We start from the raw sequence: 24,213 nt of genomic DNA on the forward strand, positions 1-24,213 counted from the left end.
GGACTGTTACAGCATGAGGGGTTCCATATGGGCTCCCTGGAGCCATCCCAGGTAACCACATAAGCAGTTAGGTTTTCCCACAAAGCTTGGCCAGCCTGGTACTGTCTCACATTGTATTTGCTTTGCTTTCTTCCTGGCTTCACACTTCCCTCCCTCCATGGCGAGTGTTACCTCAGGTTCCATTTCTGGGGGACTGGGTCAAGACTGACAATGTGATTTGGTCAGCAGGATGGCCTTGCAGAAGGACCAGCAGACCTAGGCTTGACTCGACACATATGGAACTTCTCTGGTCCCTGCTGCTGGTGGTGGAGGGTCAGGCCTGCCTCATCTCCGTGGCCAGGTGGTTATGGTAAAAATGGGCAGATTCTTAGATATATTAGTAATTGTCCTGCAAGGTCACGTTCAGTGGGGCCTAGGCTAAGGGGAATAGTTTTCACTTGATAGTTCTAATTTTTAGCAGCCCCAAACAGAATAGGTCCTCTCCGGAGTGGTGAGTTGGTAGAACCTTGTAGAGGAGCTCAACCTTGGCTTAGTGACTGAGCTTGGGAAAAGAGTAGGAAAGTGAGGCACAGCCTTGATTTTGTGTGAGGACCTGTTTTGTAGGAAGTTATGAAGCATTTATAATTTTCTTAAATAATTATTGGTTCATGTTTTTAAAAGTTGCTGTGTTTTCCCTCTATACTCTGCAGGCAATTTTGTGAAAGGCATAAATTAAACCCTTAAATGAAGCCATTAAAACCCTATTTGGGGAGGGGCACCCTGGTGGCACAGTCGGTTAAGTATCAGACTCTTGGCTCAGGTCATGATCTCAGGGTTGTGGGATCGAGCCCCCATCAGGCTCCGTGCTCAGCGGGAGTCTGCTCGAGGATTCTCTCTCCCTCTCCCTGCTGTACTCTCTCCCTCTCTCTCAAATCAGTCAATCAATCAATCAATCTTTTAAAAAACCCCTCTTTGGGGACTGTCCCCACTCTTTGCTAGCAGTGGGGACGTCTTTGGCTCCACATGCCGACTGTGGGCTTCGGGGAGGCCCTGCTACTGCAGGTAGGATACCCGGTGGGAGGCACTTCTCGTCCTCATCATCACCCTGGCCTAAGTCACCGCAGAGGTGCAGGGCCTTTAGGAAGGATGCCCAGTAAATGTCTTTTTGGATTTCTGATTGATTTTATACACTTAAATATGCAGAAAGAAGCTCCTTCCATCCTTTCCTCCCACATCTGCTCCTCTCACAGTTGCCCCCCATCCCCCGCCCTCGAACTCTTCCCTCGGCTCTTTCTTCGGATCCCCATCTGATCCCCAATGGCCCGGCCTTCAGAAGACATGCAGTGTCTGTCTGCTGCCTCCTGATGCTGCCACCCGTCCAAGGCCTGCTTCCCCTCCTCTGGAATACTGCCGTTGCTTTCCCCCGCTTCCATGCTTGCTCCCCTTTAGTTTCTTCTCAAAAACACCAGCCAGAGAAATTCTCTGAAAAGGCCACTTGAGTCTCTCTTTAAAGCCTTCTGATATCCCCCCATGTCCCTCAGGAAATTCCAAAGTGCCGTAAGGCCTGTCATCAGTCTGGCTCCATTCCCTTTGGGACCCGTCACCCTGCTCTGGCCAATTAGGCCCTCATGCTTGCCTCAGACACACCAGGTGCACCCCAGGGACTTTGCACCTCCTGCTCCCTGCCTGAATCCTTCTCCCTTGGACAGCTGCAGACCTTACTCCCTCACCTCCTTCAGGCCTTTACTGAAATCTCTCTCCTCAGTGTGGCCTTCCAGGGTCACTCTGTCTGAAAGGCACCTGCCCTGCTTAATTTTTTTCCTTCCCAGCACTTATCCCCATCTGACCTGCCCTGTACTTGTCTGTGTTACTTAGTTTTGTCTACCCTGCTAGAATGCAAACTCCATGGGTTACTATCTGTGTTGCTTCCTGCTGTATCTACAGCACGTAGAATAGTGTCTGGTATCCAGCAAGTACTTATTGAATAGATGAATAAATGAACAAAGATATCGCACACATTTGAATGTTGTACTCCTAACCGTACACGTCTCTTCCTTTCTCCTTTCAATGGTGGGGTGTGGGTGGCTAGGTCGCAGGTGGTCTATTGTTACTGCTTGCCCCTCTCTGGCTCCTCCTTTAATCCTTCTCTAACCATGACAGCATGGGAGGCAGCTCAGGGACCAGCAATAAGACAGGATGTAACATATATATAAGAGACCCTGTAGTTGGCTACCTGCATTATTGTGATATGTTTGAAACCCATCTCAGTTATAGGCACTGCTATATTTTTTTCTGACTTCAGAACTTTCCACGTTAAAAGTTGTACTCCTAATACCTTGCTGAACATGACTATGGCAATGGGAAGTGACGCTTGAAGAGGAGCCCACAAGTAAGCAACCCAGGATGTTCTCCATTTGGCACTTCCATTAGGTTGAACGTAGAAGGTTCCACTATGTGTGAAGAGAGCTTCTCACACTTGGGGATTTTGTGTGGGGCAGGAAAGGCTCACCTAGAACAGTGGGGTGGAATCATCCGCACGGGCTCATACATGGCCACAGAGGCATGCTTTGGCGGGCTGCCTCCTAGAGGGCAGATTGCAAAAGGTGGCAGGGATGCCACCTAATTATCAAGGTAGTTGCATGGCTGTGAGCTACTGTCCAACGTATCCAGCAGCAGAGGAAGCTCTGCCAATTCTGAGCACACAGGATCTGGCTAATTTGATAACATATGGTAGAAAGAAAGTGCATCACTAGTTTCCTCTCCCACCACAGCTGACTTCTGCAAAGTTGCTGTCTCCTTGGGTCCCACTGGGAGGCCCGTACGTTTGTTGCTGTGTGATGGAATAATGCATCTTGAAGACAGAATATCTTAGAGACTGTAGAATGATCAATGAAAACTTCTTTATCAGCAAGGAGGAAGTAACTTCAGCCAACTTCATTCCTTGTGAGTTACCCACTTATTTCTGAGTTGTCACCCTTAACACTCTATGGACATATATCACTGGCCTGGATCAGGATGATCACAGAGTCAGTTATGGAGTGTCTTAAGTGATAGGGAAGCTGGATGTTGTGAGAAGCTTAGAAGTCCCCAAATCCCTTGAAACAGATGGGGATTTTCTTATTGGGGGGAGAGTTAGATATCATTAAAAAATATTTTCACCCTTATTTTTACCTCTTAGAGTTGCATGGCTGGTTGAATGTAAATTACCCAAATTTGGGTTGAACCCAAATTACCCAAATATAACACACACTTTCTCTTTGTACATACCAACCAAAACCCACAACAAAATTTATTATTCTTTATTATTCTTTCCTTATATGATCTCTTTATGCACGTAGCAATGCTAAGAGGCTGAAAAAGTGGAATGAGCAGGGCTACAGGACTTGGTCAAAGATAGAGAGACCTCATCTGATGATAAAAGGGTTAACATGATTAAGGAGGTAAGACTCATGGGCCACTGGGCTATTATTGCCAGTTGGCAGCTGCGTTTCCCCAGCAACCTCAGGCAAATATCATCACTGGGGTTCACCACTGATGTCCTTCCTTTGCATCTCTCCTGGATTCTAGGGATTTTGGGGTTGAGATAGAGAGAGGTAAATTAATTTGTGATTAAGATAGGCACAGCACTTAGAACTCTAGACTCAAGGTTGTCTTGGGAGCTTATTCATAGTGAAGATTTGGAGAAAACAATGCTTTTCTTAAAAATTCTGTCTCTTACTTGTTTCTCATTGACATTTAATGTTTTAGAAAATATTCTGGCTGAAGAGTAAGAAGACCAGAGCTAAGCCTCAGTTCTGCTCATGACCTATAATGGTGGAGAGGATTCTCCTGCAGAGAAGGGAGGCTATGTAATGGTCAAATGAGATCATAAATAACAAACTTTTAAAACTATAGAAACTACATAAGAATGAAATACTCTTATAGCTACTGCATAAGATAAATGTTTCTAATAGTTATGACACTCCACTGAAAGAATTTGGGTAGTGTGTTCTCTTGAGGAGCCCAGAAGAGAGAAAATGTGCACTGAGTGACAATCCATTCAGGAGATCCTGGGAGCAGACCAAAATTGGTCTTGGTCCATGAATATGGTATGGAATTCTCAGTCACAAGCTCTCAGTGACCAGGCTAAGAGCTGAAGTCACTTTGGAGAGGGGAGCGGCTGGGTTCTCATCATACTGTTCAAGCAAATTCTAGCCACAGGCCCTTTTATGGTAAAAAATAATCATCAGACTTCAATTTAATAATTAAAAAATGCATTTTCCAGTAGTTTCTTCTTCTTGTGGTGCAACAGCACAGTTTCTTGAACTCTTGTACTCAGAGACAGACAATGAATCCACCTGATGGTGTAGATCAGAGGATGAAAACATGAACAATAAGAGAAGAAAGAAAGCTTTCTACTATTAAAGGCTAATGAGCATGGAAACAGGACATTCTTAGCATTTTTAGTGATGGGTCAGGTAGACTGTCCTGTACACCATCAGAGGGTGGGTTTCACCCAGGTTGGTCAAGTGAGTCAAGGAATCAGTGCATCATGAGGTACTAAGCTGAGGGATCTGATCCACTCTAATTCTTGCTCCTCAAATACTGATTTTCTGGAAACCCAGGCAAAGAAACTCATTGAGAACAATAAGTAAAACACTTAACTTCACCAAACCACAGATCAGTCTCAGCTACCTGCCGGGGAAATCTTCCAACAGAGGAGATGCACCAGTAAGAAGTGGGTAAAGGACAGAGACAGGATTTCCAGGGAAGGCATTATGTTCTCAGCCATATCGGTCTACGTGGGGAGGGTTTGGTAGAAGCACATTGCTCCTTCAGCCAAGGAGCCTTCAGGTTATTCAGGGAAGTACCTTCTATTTGGAGCCCGAAATCAAGGATGATCAAAGGGCAAGGGCAGATACAAAAATAGAAGAAAAATGTAGCCCAGGACCAACCTGGGAAGGAGGAAGAATCTCACAGAGCCTGGCCGGGGTCTACCTAATTGGCTTGGCACATTGCATGTGTTTGAGTAATCTATTCTCTGTAGATGTATCTGTTTTTATGGTTTTCCAGTTGTCTTTTTTCTTCTAGGTTTGTTTATTTTTAAGTAAAATTTGTATCTTGTGCATAGGAAACACTAAAGACATGCTTAGTGAATAAAACATCTTAGATTAGGTGCTTAAAATTTGTTAGCTCACTGAATTCTTACAATATTTATTTAATTATAAATAATCAGAACTATATTAAAAATGAGAACACCCCTCCCCATCCGCACACAAAACTCCACAAAGCAACAAAAACAGAAGCTATGCCTTGAGAAGTTAAGTAACTTGTCTAAGGTTGCAAAGTGGTAAAGTCCAGATCTGTCCTCAGAGCTTCCTTTTCTTTTTTTTTCTTTTTTCTTTTTAAAAAGATTTTATTTATTTATTTGAGAGAGAGAGTGAGAGAGCACAGGCAGGGGGAGTGGCAGTGGGAGAGGGAGAAGCAGGCTCCCCGCTGAGCAGGGAGCCCCACGAGGGGCTCGATCCCAGGACCCTGAGATGACCTGAGCCTAAGGCAGATGCTTAACCAACTGAGCCACCCAGACACCCCAAGAGCTGCCTTTTCTTACTACTTTGGGCTGTCTCTGTCATGGTTGGCCCTTGAGGAGTGGGCATTGTGATGATGGGAAAGGGAAGGAGGTGGGGGGGTTAGGGGCAGTGGCCAAGTGTGCTGTCCCCCTTGGGGTTTCTTCACTGCATTCCTCTGGTTCCTGAAATTATTCCATCTCTCACAGTGTTGAGGGCAGGCAGCAAACTCAAATGGCAATGTTGTATTTTCATTATTTTATCATGTCATTTAAAAAGTAGTTTTTTTTTCCTTTAAATAAGGGAGAACAGGGGCGCCTGGGTGGCTCAATCAGTTAAGCATCCAACTCTTGATTTTGGTTCAGGTCATGATCTCAGGGTGGTGAGATGGACCCCTCCCTCCCCCAAATTGGACTCTGTGCTCAGTGCGGGAGTCTGCTTCTCTCCCTCTCCCTTTCCCTCTGCCCCTCCCCCTGTGCTCTCTCTCTAATAAATAAATAAATCTTTAAAGAAAAATAAAGGAGAACAAAAACCATTATTAATATATTTAAATTGTCATTTAGATTTAATGTAGTTACCACCAGGGTTCAGGAAATGATCATGGGAGCCAGAGAGAGGCTCACCAAGCTGTTTTCCACAATGCTCAGCTCAGCTACTTAAAGCGTGGGTGGTTGCCATAGTAACTACTTAAATAAACTCAGGGATGGTCCAGGGGGGTCAAGCAGCACAGGCATCTAATGGATTTACCTTATTTTGGGAAAACAAAACAAAACGAGAAAACCTAAGATTTCCCCCCCCAAGGGTCACTTTTCCTTCCTGCTAATACTAAGACTTTCCTTTACCTAAGATGATTGCTTTTTTGCCTTTTTTTTTTTTCCACAAGAGCCAGGCAAGAAGAATAGGAAGATTTTAATCTGTTTTCTAAACAGCACAGCCAATCTCCAAATATTCAAAACGAAAAATAAGCTGGAAATTTCTAGCTGTTGATCAAATACCACGATGACTGTAAGTCACAAAAACAAAAAACAGACAAAAATTCGCTTATTTTTACCCTGGCCCCTGGATTGTTTGTGCACTGGCAGATTGTTTATATTCACCTCCTGAGTGGCATAGTCTCAGAACCCAGTCCTGCCTGCAAGGAATTGAAGAGGCAGCCTTTGTGATTATATTCTTTGATTTTGATGGCTGGGAACATTTCACTTTTCATCATGCTTTTTGTTTGTCTTCAGTCTCTTCAAATGATCAAGTGCTTTGAGATCCTAAGCCTTCGTGTTTATGGAAATGACTTTAAAATTCTTACTCATTCCTGCCCTCTTACCCAAGAGTTAGAATCCACTGATCATTCTGATATGTTGTAAATATCTCTTTTTCTTCTAACTAAGCCTCTTTGCCTTTTTGGGCTTTGCATAAAGAATATCTCCATGCAAAAAGGGAAGTGGTTACCTAAGTTATCGTATACCCATACAATGGAATACTTTGCAGTTGTCAAAAAGAATTTCTTAAAAAAGCTGATCTACATGCATGTATATAAAACAGTGTTTAAAAATAATTTTAAGCGTAAACGGCAAATTGCAGGACCATGCGTATAAAGAAAGTATAGGTACATGTTTATATAATGTCTGCATAGAGCATTTCTGAAAGGATTCACAAAAACTGGTTAAAATTCTTACCTCTAAAGGGTAAAAAGGAATGGAGAGGGAGGAAGACTTTTACATATTATTGAAATTCTCGGTGGTGGTGCTATTGAAATTCTTACAGAGACAGAGGTATTTTTATAATAATAAAAATGGAAATCTTTCCATTATTCCTAAACAGAAAAGAGATGTGTGTAGGCATAAACTGTGTTGTGGTGTGGAGTAGCACCCCAACATACAAGAGAAAACAACAACAAGGGACACGGCCCATTCTTGGTTGACTTTTGATTTCTTGTATCTTTATCTGTGTCATTCCGCATACCAGGCCTTTGTGGTATCATCCCGGTCTATACTCTGTGCTTCATGGCTGGACCGGGGTGACGTTCCTTGGGCTCATTTACTTGATTTCACGCTGTCTGCCTGTGTCTCTCACAGGCAGAGGCAGTGCAGAAGAGTGAGTGGTTAATGGTGTGGGCTCTGGAATTAAATCCTGGCTGTGGACATCTAGCTCTGTGACCTTTGGCAAGTCCGTTCACCTCCTGTGTCTCAGTTTCCTCATTGTCCAATTCAGGGTAATAATAATAATTCCTTCTTGAGGTACCGTTAGACTTACTATATGTACTGGCGTATAAGAGGTGCTTCTGGTGTTAGTCATTAATCTTTGAGGTGATTTTTGTTGTTGGTAAAATTAGCTACATGGTAATGAGGGGAAACCCCCTCCCTCAAAGGAACAAAAAGAACAAAAAAATAGAGAAAAGAAGAAAATACAGGGGGAAAAATCACCCAGAAAGTCTCCTCACAGAGAGAATGACCAGGGTGATGTTAGAAAACATCCTTCCAGATGTAGATCTTCATGTAAATAGCGTAGAATGTTCTCTCATCTAGATGGGAGATAGTTCTCCTGTAACTGGCTTTTTAAAAAATTCCACGCCATGCAGGCCACTGTTCTAAAACAACACTGGCATTATTTTCTTCCTCTGTCATCAATGATTCCCTATCACTAACTGGATTCAAGCAAAACGAATTCTCTAATTTAAGGATCTTGCTTGTAAAAGTCTTCACTCTCTCTCCGAAGATAGGTTCCCATTTTTAAATATCCCTTCTCCTGAGTCAGGCAGCTTGGTTCCTTTATATTCAGACACATTCCCCCCTCCCTCCTCCTCCCCAGTCTCTTATCTCTGGGTAATTATTCAAATTCCAGGCTGACTCCTTTCTCTTTCACGAAGCTATCCCATATTGCCATTTCGTTCCTATCGTAATAACTTTCTATTTTCTGAACAATTGCAGCACTTTTAGTCTGAGGCAACATGCATAATGTTACTTTGAAACTTGCAAATAATTATACAAAATTGTTTTCTTCATTTTGGTGGCACTTAATCATATATGTGTAGTAGAGACAGAGACGTATCTTTCCCTTGTCTCCCTCAGGGAATGTAGCAGCTTGAGAAAACTTGAACTTCTCTGGAATGATTCCTTAGTTGTACGTGATAAGACTTGGATCCTAAAATTTGTCAAATAGTTTAAACAAGTCCCTGCTCTTCTCTGGGCCTCCACCTCCTCATTTGTAATATAACTGGATAAGAATGATCTCTGGGGTTCCTCTTGGTTTTGCTTCTAAGATTTTCCTTTTGTCCTTTCTCTGAAGGATGGCTACATGAAGATACTGTGCAGTGGTATACAGGTAAATGCTTAAAAACTGGCTCTCTGGGAAGAAAAAAAATCTCTCTTGATTTGTAGGGTCTGTGGTGTAAACAGTCCCATCATGGCCAATGGCAAGTTACCAAGGTGACAAGAATGAGTTGAATTTGAGGAGAGGTGCACACCATTGGCTCTCACTGGCAGACCGGACCAGCCAAGATCACTGAGTGGTTCCTTTCCGTGAGGAGGGGTGCAGAATGTGGCTATTTTAATTCCCATCTTTTCTTACTCTGAAACCCTGACGTTACCTTTCTTCACCAGGTGAAAGGAAGCAAGGGAAACAACACAAGAAAGTGGTTGTGTCTTGGCTTTTTAATTTCAGCCTCTCCAGACGTGAGCTCTAGGATCAGCCCAGTCTCCTCAGGAGCCCAAACCCACAGCATAGCATCCATCTCTCTTAAAATCTGGCCCAGGAATGATGATACCGAGGTGGTGGCAATTTCACAGGCAGGTGGTAACCTGGATCTACACCTAGAGCTCTCTGCTCTGCTTCTGGGAAAGAGAAGTGGTCCAAAGAACTAAAAGAAGTTTCTGAGCTGGAAGCCAGGAACAATGTCCAGATGGTGAAGATAGTTTTACTCGGGGAAAAGTTCCCAGAGCTCCATGAGGCAGTGGAAGGATGAAAGTTAGAATGGAAAGCAGATGGCTGGAGCCTAGGACCCAAGACCAAGCTCGGCTCTACCTCCTGAGGCTCATAACCATGCGGAACCCTTGGTTTATTGATTCAGTGTTGGTAAAAACCAATTCTAAATTCCTTCTGAGACCATTGGGAGGATCAAATGAGATATACCGAAAACACTTGATAAATTATTACTTGTAATTTTTAGGCTGAAAAGTAGGCTTGAAAGAAAATTAAAATATTACTTGTTACCAGGATAGATGATCAAATATATTTCTTCCTCCTTGGCTTATTTGGGTAGCAAATTAATTTGAAAGAATGCTAAGCAGTTAACGTGATTATTGCAGAGAATCCTTCTCCAATTCTGAAAGGACTCGTTAACATTTGTCTTATAGCCTCTCCCCTCCTCCTAAGAGAACTCGAATGAACAGGGATTCCCCAGATGAACTAACAGAAATATGCTAATGTGCAGAATGGATGACAATACTCGGGGTGACTGCATAGATATTTTTAACATGCTAATGTGTACCTGCCAGACTGAGCTCCCAGCCTCCAGGTGGGCTGGTGATGCTCAGCAGGGTTGAGAAGGAGCAGGGAGCTTTGCAGAGAACCACAGATTGAGAAGCACAGGGAGGGAAAGAGTCTGAGCAAGCACAGACACAGCCGAAGGGTGGCCGGCAGATGTTAGAGGAAAGTTCAGCTCAACAGCTACCGGGTAAAGCTGCTCCGCGAAGCTACTGTTCAAGCCACCTGAGACATATAGGGATTGCTCAGGAGTGAGTGAGCATTCATTCAGCACCTCCTTGGGACTAACCCTGTGCCCAGGGCTTTGCAAACACGACTTCGGATAGCGTTTGACATGGGGACAGAGAAAATAGAAGCATGTGTAAGAAGGCTACAACTACCTTAAGAAATGTTTGAAGACAGTGCTTCAGGAATTCTTAGGAGGGGGAAATAATAGCCAACAGGGAGAGGTTACATTTGAGAGGAAGACTGAAAAGAATGAAGAGTTTTTTTCCTATTCTTCTCCCCCATTACACTGTAAGTTCTATTATACTAGCAATCCTGACTACTAATGTATCCCAATGCTTAGCACATAGTGGGTGGCTGAAAATAATAATAATAATAATAATGATGGTAATAGCTAACATGTAGGGTGTGATTACCATGTGCTGAGCACTGTTCGAAGTGTTTCACATATGCTACATTATCAAATCTTCACAGTTACTCTTGAGATAGGAAATATTATCATCCCTGTATAACTGATGAGGACATTGAGGCACAGAATGGTTAAATGATTTTCCCACAGTAACACACCTAGAAGTGACAGAGCTATGATTTGGAGGCCAGGTAATCTCTCCGAGCCTGCACTCTTTAGCAATAGGCTATAGTCAGTCTTGATTGAATGAATAGATGAAGAGGAGATGGCTTTCCTGGGGGCTAGGGTGGGGAACCACGTAAACAAAGATCACGAGGTACCATTATTGCTATTCACCAAATACACCAAGGTCTCCATTTTGTGGGCGCATAGTAGTATTTCACTTCCTGTCTCTCTGAAATTAGTGTGGTCATGCGGATGGTTTTAGCAATGAAACGTGAGCAAACATGACGTGCATCGTTTCCAGGAAACAGTGCTCAATTCACCACATTCCCTTTTTCTGGTTTGGTGAACATAGAAGTACCTATTGAGATATACCGTCTGTCTTTCTGGGTATCTGAGTGACTGCAATGACCAGAGTCTCCTGACAATTCACAATGGACACATATTATGAGCAAGAAATAAACTTTTGAGATCTGGAGCTTGTTTATCAACAGAGCATAACCTAGTCTAGCCTAACTAGTACATAAATTAGTACCAGAAATGGGGTACTCATGGAACAGCAACAACAAAATACCCTAAAATATATGGGTATAGCTTCAGAAGTTGGTAGCAAACAGCAAGGTAACTAGAGGCTGGAAACATACTGATCCAGGTTATGCAGTGTGGATCATTTGGTAAACTGTCATCTGCAACAACTTGGAAGGTAGATGATGTAATAAGTGAACTCATAACTCTAGGGGAGGTAGGTGCAAAGCACAGTGTTAATGGCATGTATTGGTTGCTGTTGGTAGCTCTCAACAAGGTGTTATGCGATTTGAAAGAAATTCAGCAAAAAATTGGTTAGATTGTAAGTAGCAAGGAAAGGGAATAAGGAGAGGCTAGACATTTGAAGACTTGAAGGATTTGGAAAAAGCAACTGATTTCAACCCAGTTTGTAAAAGGTGAACTGGAGAATGTGTTTGAGTGATGAAGGTATGATGAAAACTAGTGCTGGCGGCAAGGTTCAAGTCAAGGATATGACTATCTCACCCTATTGTTCAAACCTTTGAATGGAGTCAGATGATTTAGAATGAAGATGCAATTAGATAAATACTTTGATTAGACAAAACAATTCAGAGGGAAGCAGCTAATAAGTTGGTAAGTATCTTAGAGGTATGGGCAAACAAATAGAGCAAAGACAATTGTTGTATCTAGGAGGGTTCTATGAGTGTGATGACTTTTACAGGGAGCCCATCAGAATTTATAGAAAGAAGCTACAGTCGTGAGAGAGCTATACTGCCAAAAGAACCAAAAGCCTAAATTAAGATGTAGTAAAAGGGGAGTCCTAAAATGTTTCTTGGGGTCCAAGGAGTACACATTTCCAGATGTGTACTTTGCATATGGTCAAGGAGGATAGGAGCTAGGAGACAGAACAGTTACAAGGAAGTTGCTCCTAGGGAGCAGTTGTAGCCTACTCAAGAAACATTGCCTCCCCCAGTGTAGGAAGCCTGAACATCTTCCCCAATGGGATTGCAGAATTGCTATGGACCAATGACTACTGTTGTCTCCCATCTTTTTCTTTTTGAATGGAAGTCCTTATTGTGGATACTTTGTCCTTGTTCCACCACGATAAATGGGGTTGTAGGGGGCAGGTCATTTTCTGTTATAGTCTGCAAGTTTCCAGGTGTAGAGGAGCTACATCTGAATCAGAGGTAGATATGACAGTGTTTTATTCACTGCTCTACAGACTATCATTCATCACCCTCAGATCATAAACTTTGAGGCTTAGGATGGGACTAGGATTTGGGTTTTCTCTTTGATGGTGGTGATGGGGCATGAATATATTTTGCCTGCAGGAGAGGGAGAGAGAGAGAGCCAGGTATTTGGTCTCAGAAGGATAAACTTCAATAGTCATTAGTGTTGCTTGTCAAATACTGTTTTGTGTGTTCATGTCCTGGGCACGTGGTAAGATTGCCTTCACTGCCTTCTTTGAAGATAGACATTGCCATGCCACTAGCTTTTGCCTGTGAAATGGGAATGGAGGTGATTCGTCTTACTTGAGGGTGGAAGCATTAAGTTGCTGTGCTCTTGTCCTGCCTTGGTGACCTGGGAAATCTTTGTTGATATAGAGTATCCACAACTTGGTCCCTGACTGATCACAGTGACCAGAGCTCCCCATGGACCCAAGATGAACATGTAGCATGAGCAAGAAATACATTTTTGTTGTTGGAAACCTCTGTGATTCAGGAGGTTTTTTTTGTTTTGTTTTGTTTTTTTTTTTTTTTTTTACTCCTGGCGTAATCTAACCTATCCTGACCAGCATGGGTCTGAAGCCAGAAAAGTAAATCCTAAGATCACTGAGTAGCTCAGTTTGATCAAAGCATAGAATATGTGTAAGGAAACAGCAGAAAAGAAGATCTCCAACAAGAATGGAGTCTTCCTGGGACACTAAGTGTCGTTGAGGACTATGTTCAGAGACACAGTGGGATTCAGAGATGATGTCTCAGTAACCTGGTAGAAAGCCTATAGAAGGAGTGACTACAGAGACACATCAGTGGCAGCAGGAGAGATTGGTCTGTGATCATTCAAATGAGGACTGAAGCCCTCAAGCTTGAAGAGGTGAGAGTTTGAGCTGCAATGTTTCAAGACTGAATTTAGGAAAACGGTAACTTGGTTGACAGAAGGGGAAGAGTCAGGAAGAGCAGTGATGTTCTCAGGGAGTAGTGGGCGCCTAGAAATGTCATCTTCCTGCATGCTTCACGTAAAAATACAGCGTGAGTGTACATGATGATAACATGGTGCTGGTCTTCAGCTGAAATCTTAGACTCTACAGGTCGGGCAAATTTCACACAGAGATTCTGTTCAACTCCACCCAAGTGACCCAGCAGAATTATCAAAGCCCTCAGAGAGGCACAGTTCAGGTTGTTTTCAAAAGTGCCTGGAAAGATTTCTCTCCAAATCCCCAAATTAGTTTACTCCATAATTAATAACTTTGCGATTAGAAATTTCTCCTTGCACCTAACCTAAATCCTTGGGTTGTAGTTTGATCTCATTTCCTCTTATTTCTGTACAGGAATGTCAATGGTTTTGCTCTTCCAGATGCATTCTCTGTAAAGGTACATTTATTTAGGACTCATACACAGCCTGCCTCCAAAAAGGATTAGAGGCAGCTCCTACGATGTCTGCCTAGGCTTCCTTTAAAGTAGCTTTTCTCTTTGCTTCGGAGTAGGTTACCATCTGAGGGCCACGAGGAGGATTGCTTTAATGATATAAAATGAAAGCAAAACTACTAACATGGACTATGGTGACGATAGTAATCTGCAATGAAGAAAAGGAAAAGAAAACACTCCCAAGTAAAGCGGATTTTTTCTGACCAGAAAAAATTCTGAACAAAATAATAAGCTTTAATACCTTCAGCCTCTGAGTTTTAAGTTTACATCTTCTCTGTAGTGCCTTCTTCCACCATTCTGAGATTTTAGAGCACATCTATATACTCTAGAGTATCTTTTAGGGTATATTTATAGCTCTAAAAATATATGTATTTCCATGTAAATATATAGAAATATAATATCTCTATATAAATTTATGCCTATATAAAACATGTCTATATAAAATATAGATATAAAAATAGATATAGATATAAAAATAAAATATATGTCTATATAAAAGTGTCTATATAAAAACATATATGTGTTTTCCACATGACTATGAAAAACCAGATTTTAGTAAATCATTTAATAAATTTATTGAAACCAAGTACAAATGTCTCCCACAGTACTTCAATATTAATGGTACTGAATAAATGAGTGAGTGATTACATGAATACTATTTCTGATTATAAACAGGGTGTTCTCTGTACCTGGTTATCTGCACTTTAATAGTGAATGTAGATACTAAACTGAAGGCTCGGTAGCCGTAGACAGGCAACGTAAAGGAATTTTAAAGCTCTCTGAAAGCACAAATCTTCCTGGCAGGCCGGTGTGTAGCATTTTCAATCAGTACCACCTGAGGGGACTTGGGGAATCTTCATTTCCAGAACCCTCTTCAGGGGTTTTCCCCTGCTCACATTCTCCAGTTTTGAGGGCCTTGCCAGGTCCTGAGAAGATGGCTCAGGTTATAGACCATAGAGCCACGGGATGGCTACAGGGACGGGGTTTGTTTTTATGTAGCCCCATGGAGCCGGACCCAGGCTCCTAAGAGCCTATCATTTCTCCCTGTAACCGCCATCAGCCAACACGTCCTTTATCTCTGATCTGTTGGTTTGTTGGTCCTTCCTTCTTTCACCCCAGGGCAAGCCCGAGTCAAAATGTTCTTAAAGCCCTTCCTGTTTGAGCTGCCTGTGAGCCTGCTTGCACTTCTGGGCCAGGATGTACCTCACTGAAGCCTCTGACCCCACTCCCCCAGGCCGCAAATCTACTCTGCTTTCTCAGCTCTTTTCCTGGGGACCGCTTCTCAGGTGTCCACACCCAGGAGACCTTCCTTTTCTCCTCTGCACTCACCCCTCTTATGTAGCTCCTCTCTGCTGTCTGGGGAAGCCCGTCATGCCACCCAGCTTCTTATCCTTTCTGCTTTCGATGACTGGCCTCCAATCTTACCTTTGATGGTTAGTTGACATATAAACTTGGACAAGTTATTTAATCTCCCCGAGACATAGATTCCTCATTTGCAAAGTGGGGAAAATCTGATTTTTAGAGTTACAGTGATTAAAAAAAAAAAAAAAAAGAATGTAGAGCCCTTAGCACTCAGTAAGGTATTTAGAACATTAAAACTTAAATCTCTCTTCAATGTTTTAAAATCTCCTTTCTTTCTCTAAAATGTGTCTGAATTTCCTTTCATTCTTTCACCTCCCTCACAGATACACAAGCAGTTCTTTCCTCTGGGGTCATGATCATTGTAGGCACAGGCCAATCTTTGCAAGTTTCCTTCCCAAACAGGCTTTTCTAGGGAGAACTTGTATCGTAGGAGACCAGGATATTGTATAGACGACAGTGCTTGCACACGCCCATCTCATTTGGAGGAGGGCATTCATACCCCAAAGAGGAATTGATTTTTCTTGAGCTGGGAATGGTGATTGGAGCTGAATAGAATAGGCAATTTCTTGTACCAGTTACTGTTTGTTTTGTTTTCCAACGAGGCTTATTTCTAGCAAGGGGCTGAAACGTATTTAGATAATTTCTCTTTGAGGAAGTGAATGAGTTTTAGTTTTAAATGTTTTCCATTACTTATCATTTTGGAAGCTGGGGGTGGGGAAGTTGGGAAGATAGAATGTAAGAGAAGAAAGTACTGTGGTCAGAAGAGGATGGGAACCGATCTTGGGTTTATATCACTGTATAGTCACAATATTGTAGTGTTGGGTTGCGTGATTCTGTTCTTTCTTCCACTGTAAAGAGCATCTGCTGTTATATGTAAAATTATACTGAGGTTCAGGTAGGAGAGGAATGTCAGAGACATTTCATACCACTTGGACAAAGATGGGATGATATATATGGCTATGTTCTTAAACATGGTTTCTATACCTAGGAAAAAAATCTCAATGCTCTTATGTTCGTACACCTCACTTCCCCTTTTTCTGAGAAGAGAAGGAACTGAGGAGCTGTAGATGGGTAGGAGGAGGAGCTTGTGGAATGTGAGGAACCAGCCGAGAACACAGTGTGTCTAGGGAGAAAAAAGGGAGCAAGAAGTTTACATGAAGATGACAAAAACGGAGACTCTACCAAGAAGCTTGTTTTGGGTTCCTGATATAAAATTGATGCATTTTAAATTTCCAGAATTAAAGTTGTAGGAGAACACCCCATCTATCTCTTCTCAAATTATTTTATTTACCAGTACTGCTCCTTTTGTCTTTAAACTGTGAACTCCCAGATCTTCTGTGCCTCATTCTTGCAATTATTTACAACAGTGCTGAAAGGTCTCTCAGAGACCATGTGGATGAGAGAAAGGACCCCGTGGTATCACCGGTCAATGAGAAGTCGGGGCTGGAGAATTGTGTTGAGAAGCGTTCTGAAACTGGATCTGTGTTCAGTGGGAAGGGTACTGGGATCCATTAATGCTGGGATTGGCTTATGCTGTCTGCCATAGGCCTAGAAGTTGGGGGTGGGGTGGGGGAGTTGTGATGGGAGTTATCTTAGTGGTACCATCCATGCTAATAGCCTAAGCCTCTCATTTAATTTCGGTGTGTGTTGGGGGGTAGGGCTGAGAGACATTAAACCAGTTGCCAAAGGCATACAGCTATTTAGTATTTCACAATATATGTTTAAAAAAAGAAAGGAAAAGAAGAGAAAAAGGGTTCAGGATCAGGAAAAGAATGCAGATTAAGAGGATTAGCCATCTTGAAAATGGAAAACTACCTTCAAGACATTTAGGACTGAATATGAACCTTCTTGAAACCTTTTGTTAGACAGTTTATCAAAATTGCTAGGAGCTCTATCTAACTTGTCACCCCCAAAGCCAAACATGCACAGAAACCTGGGGCCCTCCTTGCCAATTTCAGAGGACTTTCAATGTTTATAATGTTAGATGCTATTTCCTCCAGGAGAAAATTTGTCTTAGTGCTTGGATGAAGAGACAAAGAAGTATGAAGAAATTTTAAGGTGTTATTTACCTAGGATTAATGGATAGTTGAATTTAACTTTACAATCTTTTAAATGCCAGCTCACTTTTAAAAAAGCTCTTTCTACAGAATATTGGGAGGGAAAAGTCCAAGGTGGGATTTGGACATGGTTTTAATTAATCAGGGTTGCAGGCAGTAGTCTCAGTGCTAGAATAAATAGCAAATTATAACAAATGCAAGACTTAAATTCATCAGAGCCATGGTGTGGAGAGGTTTAGGGGAATTCTGGCCCCCCTAAACTCTCCTCGGCTTGCCTGAGAATTTACTATTAAGCATCCAGAAGTTATTATTTGAAAATACTAATATTCTTGGGTGATAATTCATTTCAAGTTCATTGTTAGCTAATACCAAAGGAAGAAAGCAAAGCTAGTGGTCACGTGAAGGGATTTGTTGCCAGCTGTGGAAGGAGACAAGGGAGTGAAAGATATAATGGTTCTCAGTGATTAGCTACAGGAATTTTGTGGCCCAAAGATGGAGTTCACTGTCTGAAGCTTGCTCATGACTCTAGAATGTTCAACTGACCCTAGAACACAATAACTAACACTGAGTAGGTGACGTAAATAAATCTTCAAGATGCCTTTTAAAAATAGAAAAGAGAAAAACAATGTAGGAAATTACAGGAATGCTTTCTCTCCAACATTTCTGACAGAAGATAGGAGTTGAACACCTCAAACAAAATGTTGCCCCAATCTCACTTGGCTAATTTTAGTTATCTTGGTTCATGGCTATGATTCATCCCTAAAGCTGTGAATTGCTGAGGAGGAAGGAGGAAAAAAAGTTGACTTAAATGTCAAAGAAGTAAGAACAAAAATATAGTTTTCTTTTTTGGGGAACTAGAATTCCAGGATATGGGGATCTTTCTTTTTTTCTCAGGAGGGACTGAATGCTTCAAACTTCTAGAGAAATAATGGTCTTGAGTCAAAACATCATTAAGGAATAAAAGACAGCAGTGATTATAAGTCATGTCATGTTTGAATTTTTTGCCTTCATAGTATATTTCCCTTTTCTTCATGTGTGCTTCCTTAAATACCATTAAACTAGAACTCACTAGGAATCCTCCGTAGTTGAGTATGATGGAAGCTTAATATGTAGACTGTAATGAGGAGTGGAATCCCTCCACTAGGTTAAGGAGGAATGAATGGAGACAAACAGAACTATGGGAAATAAGCCTGGGAAATCAGATGGTAGGAAAGAGAATAAAGGCATATTTGAATGATGGTCAGATGCTGTCTTGCTTGCTAAAGGATAGAGACAGTTTGGTGAAATTCGTTCTTGAATAAAGAAAAAAGTTTCTCAGTTTATTAGGGGTCCTCCAGTAAAGTAGTTGCCATTTTAAATTTCTGGAGGTTTGGAGGAAGAAAACAGTCACTAATTCGACTCAGCTCAATGACTGTTTTCACTGTCTAGAGTAGCTGACCAAGACGTCTTAGCCACTATCCATGTTTGTCTTTTTCTTAAAACTCTTAGAAACTGCTGCTCTTAAAACTTCGGAGCAGTGAAAGAAATATATGATGGTTGTAAGAATAGGGCCCGGGGCTTGAAAGGAAGATGATATTATGTAGGAAGCAAAATGAAAAAGAAAGAGTTCTAATGACTTCAGAGCAGGTCCCCCACAGCCCTGAAGCTGTGAGGAGCGTAGCCTGAGGCATAATTGTGAGAGGTGATTTCTGCTCCTACCCCTGGCCTCAGCCTCCCCAGAGCACTCCGCTCAGCTTTCCTGTGCTCCTCTCCTCTCTGTTCTCCTCATGCCTGGGTATTACTGTGAGCAGCGCAATCATGGTGTCTCCTTACGGGAGACCTAATGCGTCATTCGGCCAACGTGACAAATGCATCCTGATAGATCAACTAACAGGATAGGAAAGTGGCTGAAGGGACTGTGAAGGTTGCAGAGTCCCACCGCCTGTTGAGGAAACTGAGCTCCTGAAGGTCTAAGTGACTTTCTTGCCTAAAGCCTTCCCTCTTTTGCTTCTTCTGGAGGATGTTAATTAACACCATGGCTGTGTCTGCCTATTATTGTCTCTGGTGGAGAGATATTTTAAAGCCCATAGAAGATATTTGCCAGAAGTTATCCTTGGCCACCCTCATTTTCAACCACCTTGGCAGACTGCCTTTATTACAAACCCATTTGTTGTTTTTTTTTTTTAATTTTTTTCCAGACTGGATATATATTTAATTTTCTGAGCCTCTGTGAGGTGTAACAAAGTACAACAATAGCCTGTTTCTAGTTTTCATTTCCTTGATGCACTTTGACCTCGTGTGGAAGTGTTATGGGTTGACTTACATTCCCCACACAGATAGATCGAAGTCCTAACTCCCAGCCCCTGTGCACATGGTCTTACTTGGAAATAGGGGTTTGCTGATTTAATCCAGTTGAGATGAGGTCATTAGGGAGGGTTCTGATCCACTGTGAGTGGTGTCATAAGATAGCTGCGGGAAGACCCAGAAAGGAGAACACCATGTGATGCCAGAGGCAGAGACTGAAGTGCAGCAGCTGGAAGCCAAAGAATGCCAAGCATGGTTAGCCGTAACTGGAAGCTGGAACAGGCCAGGAAGGGTTGTCCTCAACAAGTTTCTCAAGGAGCGGGGCCGAGCTCATACCTGGATGTCAGACTTCTAGCTTCCAGAACTGTGACATTACAAGTGCGTGTTGTTTCAAGCCATTCAGTTTGTGGGACTTTGTGAGGCAGCCCTAGAAAACATACCTGCAGTAATCAAGGCAAAGAGGAAGGGCAGCTGGAAGCCAAAGGAAAGAAAGAAGAGCTCCTTTGTTGGGTTGGTTCACTAATGCCATTGGTATTAATTTTTTATTGAAATGATCTGGAGAGGTTCCATATGACCCCTTGAAGAAAAATTCATGAGGGGACTCCCTCTGTCTGCTTATTTAAGATATAATGCATTTTGCTATGTACATGTTTCCATTGTAGATTAGTCCACTGTTGGTCTCTGTTAATAATCTAGTTTGTTTTCCTTAGCCTGACAGCTTTGGCCTTTTTCTACTTTATTTATTTTGTTCTTTAATATTTTATATTGTAGCATAATATGAATGCATGAATAGTAGTATGTATTTCCTTAAAAATGGGAAAAGGCACTTAAAAATACAAATTATCCATATTTTTCAAATGATGATCCCAGCCCTGATATAGTTCAAGGTTCTGATTTACTCCCCAGAAATAATATTAAAATTTTAATCAGGTCTTGTTTAAAAAAATCAATTTCAGGGGCGCCTGGGTGGCTCAGTCATTAAGCGTCTGCCTTCGGCTCAGGGCATGATCCCGGCGTTCTGGGTTCGAGCCCCACATCAGGCTCCTCCGCTGGGAGCCTGCTTCTTCCTCTCCCACTCCCCCTGCTTGTGTTCCCTCTCTCAGTGGCTGTCTCTCTCTCTGTCAAATAAATAAATAAAACCTTTAAAAAAATCGGTTTCAGTAGTTTCTTTTGTAGTGCTTTTCTCTGTTTACAAATAGCACAGATGGAGGTAAGAACTACTTAGAATCATATTCTTCAAAACCCAATATCTTTAAAGATTTTATTTTTAAGTAATCTCCACACCCAATGTGAGGCTCAAATTTATAACCACGAGATTAAGAGTCACATTGCTCCACTGACTGAGGCACTCAGAAGCCCCCAAAAACCATTTCTAAGGTCTTATAAATTATGTGTATTTAGCATCCAAATTAAAAACCCGTATCAAGAACCTTCATATATGACCCAATTTTTAAGCGTAGCTACTTTCTATAAGCCTCTCCAAGATCATCTGCTTTATTATATTACTCATTTATCTGAAGAATTCAAGGGTCTTATAAGGAAGAGTTGCCCTGTAGATTTAGTGGTTAAGAAAACATCCAAGAGTTGAGAGACATAGATCTTCTCATTGACCAGAAGTCAATCCATTTCAGAAGCCATCCTGGATTGTTTCAAACTCTTTTTCTTGGGTTTTGGGGTTCCGCTTACGATTTCTGCAGAACACACCTGAATGCCCATGTCTTTGAAGGCGCTAGATACCCAATCAGACCCCAGGTCAAAATCACTAGGCCATTGAGTGCATTGCTCTGCTCCAGCTGTCGGGTGAACTGTGCCCCGGGTACTCTAGGAGTCACACCCCCTGCTTCTAGGTGCTGAAAGAGCTGGGCTACCCGAAGGAGAGCATTGGAAACACTTACTTGAGTGTGGTGAGTTCTGTAAGGGATGGCTGAGTAGCCTTGAGATAGCTTTCTCTTCGTGCGGCAACTTTGGGAGAGGGCTTGGGACTCGTGTCGGAGTCGCCGCTGTCTTCATCTCCCATGGCCTTGATGTAGCTGCCGCTTCGCATTCTTCGGCAGGGGATTTCGTCGTCCTTACCTCGAGGGGTGTACCCTGTCCAGTCATCCTGAGGAACCTAGTCACACAGAAAACAGATAATTTGTTTTGAATGAAATCCTATACTTCTCTTTCCTTTTTTTTTTTTTTTTGGTATGACCCTGAATGTGGGTAATATAGATATATTTTCTAAAACGTCAGATGTTCATTTCTCGATAATGGTGTTTTACTGTCATTGGTTTGAAAACATTTTAATCCATGCAAAGCTATGTCTCAATCTTTAGAACATCCTGTGTATTAGGAAAAATTAAAACCGCTGGCTTTGATTCACTTCTCATTTTTCTCATGCTAATCAGAATAAGAAGAATTCCAAGAAATAATTCCAATAAGAATGCCACAGGAAAGGAGAACAGTTTTATTTGAGCTTTTCAATTATTTGTTTTCTTTTCTTAAAATTTTTAAAAAAGATTTTATTTATTTATTTGACAGCCAGCGAGAGAGGGAACACAAGCAGGGGGAGTGGGAGAGGAAGAAGCAGGCCCTCAGCAGGGAGCCTGATGTGGGGCTCCATCCCAGGACCCTGGGATCACGCCCTGAGCTGAAGGCAGACGCTTAACAACTGAGCCACCCAGGCGCCCCCAATTATTTGTTTTCAATTGTCATTTAAAATTTAAGACTCTTTCAGTTTTATCTCCACCCTCCTCACACCTTCCATCTCTACTGTCTTGTATCGAATCTCTCTTCTTCCTAAACCAGCTACAATGACTTCCCAATACCTATTCTTTCTGAGCCCCTCTTAATTTGGATTCAGCCTCCATAGGTCAGCTTAAAGCAGGCTTTAAAGGTTTCCAATGATCTCATTAAAGCTAGTGGCCTTTTCTTAATTATAATTTTCCTTGGCCCTGAATACACACACACCCACACACACACACCCACCCACCCCTGAAGAGCTTCTCTACTTACCGGGTAGAGCTACTTATCTGAATTGTTCTTTTCCTCCTGCTTTGCTGGATCCTATTCTAAGTCTCCACTTGGGGGTACCACACAAGATAGTGTTCTTAGTCCACTGCTCCCTTTTTTTTTTTTTTCTACAGTCATTTCCTTTGAATTCAACAGAACACTACACTATGCCATAGAGGGCTTCTTTATGACTTTCTCTTCAGTTCCGCTTAGATTTTCCACCTCAACATGGACTCAATCTAGGATCTCATTACTCCTCCACTGAGTAAAAGAAATGTACAAAGACCACTCTTTTTATCCATTAAGAAGCAACAAACAGTCCACGGTGCATAGAACACTGCACAGGGCTTAATGAAAAGAAACCAAAAAACAAAGGAGGCTGTTTTTTTGCCCTTGACATGCTTTAACAGCAATGAGAAGACAGACTTTCCCAAACACATTTGGGAACAGTTCCAGATCAACCCATCAGCAAGTTTAAGATAGGGTGCCATAAATGGAACGTGCACCAAAGAGAGACTAGAAGTAGGAGTTATCAGTAATGGTGATCGGGAAGGAGTAGCCAGGAAGGGCTCCAGGGCTATTGAAACTGGCCAAGTTTCAATGAGAAGGTGAACAGGTATTTAATATTTTGATGCTAACTCCTCACTGATTATCCATCAAGTAACACGTTCTTTCATTATTAACATTTAACTATGCTAAAGGATTTGCTTACAGGATCTTTTTTTATCAACGTAACGACTCTGCGTAATTTTTTTCTGTTATTTCTCAGATGAGAAACAAGAACTCAGAGAACTTAAGGAATTTGCCAAAGAACACACAACTAATAAAAGAACACGTAACGGCTCTGGCAGTCAGAGCATTTTGGTTTGGCTCCAAAGATTAGAATTTACTTAACCTAAATTTTTGATTAATAATATATGAATTTTAACTCTGAAGGGTTCATAAAATTGTTTGCAATGACACATACACATATTAGACACGGGTTTCCAAATGTTATAGGTGCTAGGAAGTGAGAACAGATGTTCCACTAAAAGCACGATAAAGGGGCGCGTGGGTGGCTCAGCATCGTTTAAGCATCCGACTCTTGATTTTCGCTCAGGTTACGACCTCAGGGTTGTGAGATCAAGCCCCAGGTGGGGACACATAAGTCTCAGCTATGAAGGGGCCGAGTTCCAACCTGGCAGCTCCCGGGGCCTTACTCTTGACCACTATGTGCTGCTGTCTCTCTTTCTGCGCTATGATCTGTGGCACCTACAGAACCAAACAACTATAATCCCATGTCTCCTTTGTAATCCATTGCATCTGATCCATTTGCCATTTGTTGATCATGGTAATAACAATGTAGAGTTTTTACTTTTTTAGCTAAAAAGCATCAAAATCACTATAGCAACAAGGAAGATTTCTTGGTGAAATTATAGATGTTTAGAACAGTCTTGTTTTCCTTCAATTGGAAGGTGACTCACTGCAAAGATATGATCATGTTCAGAACCTCATTATTGGCTCAGCGATTACATTTTATAAATTACGTTGGTACAGCTGGGGTCATAGATGATGCATACAGCACTTGGCCATTT

At 42.0% G+C, this 24,213-nt stretch overlaps 1 protein-coding gene across 1 annotated transcript in view; it reads right to left on the minus strand.

The window, feature by feature from the left end:
• The window catches only part of DLGAP1 (DLG associated protein 1), a 793,827-nt gene that overhangs the window by 224,319 nt on the left and 545,295 nt on the right, over window positions 1-24,213 (minus strand). Inside the window, exon 5 of the mRNA XM_045781889.2 lies at window positions 21,544-21,758. Within this exon, the coding sequence (XP_045637845.1) occupies window positions 21,544-21,758 (215 nt within the window). The remainder of the gene's footprint in view (window positions 1-21,543; window positions 21,759-24,213) is intronic.

This window comes from Ursus americanus, chromosome 19 (genome assembly GCF_024610735.1).
Source record: "Ursus americanus isolate L20-20 chromosome 19, mUrsAme1.1.p, whole genome shotgun sequence".
NCBI classification, from domain to species: Eukaryota; Metazoa; Chordata; class Mammalia; order Carnivora; family Ursidae; genus Ursus; species Ursus americanus.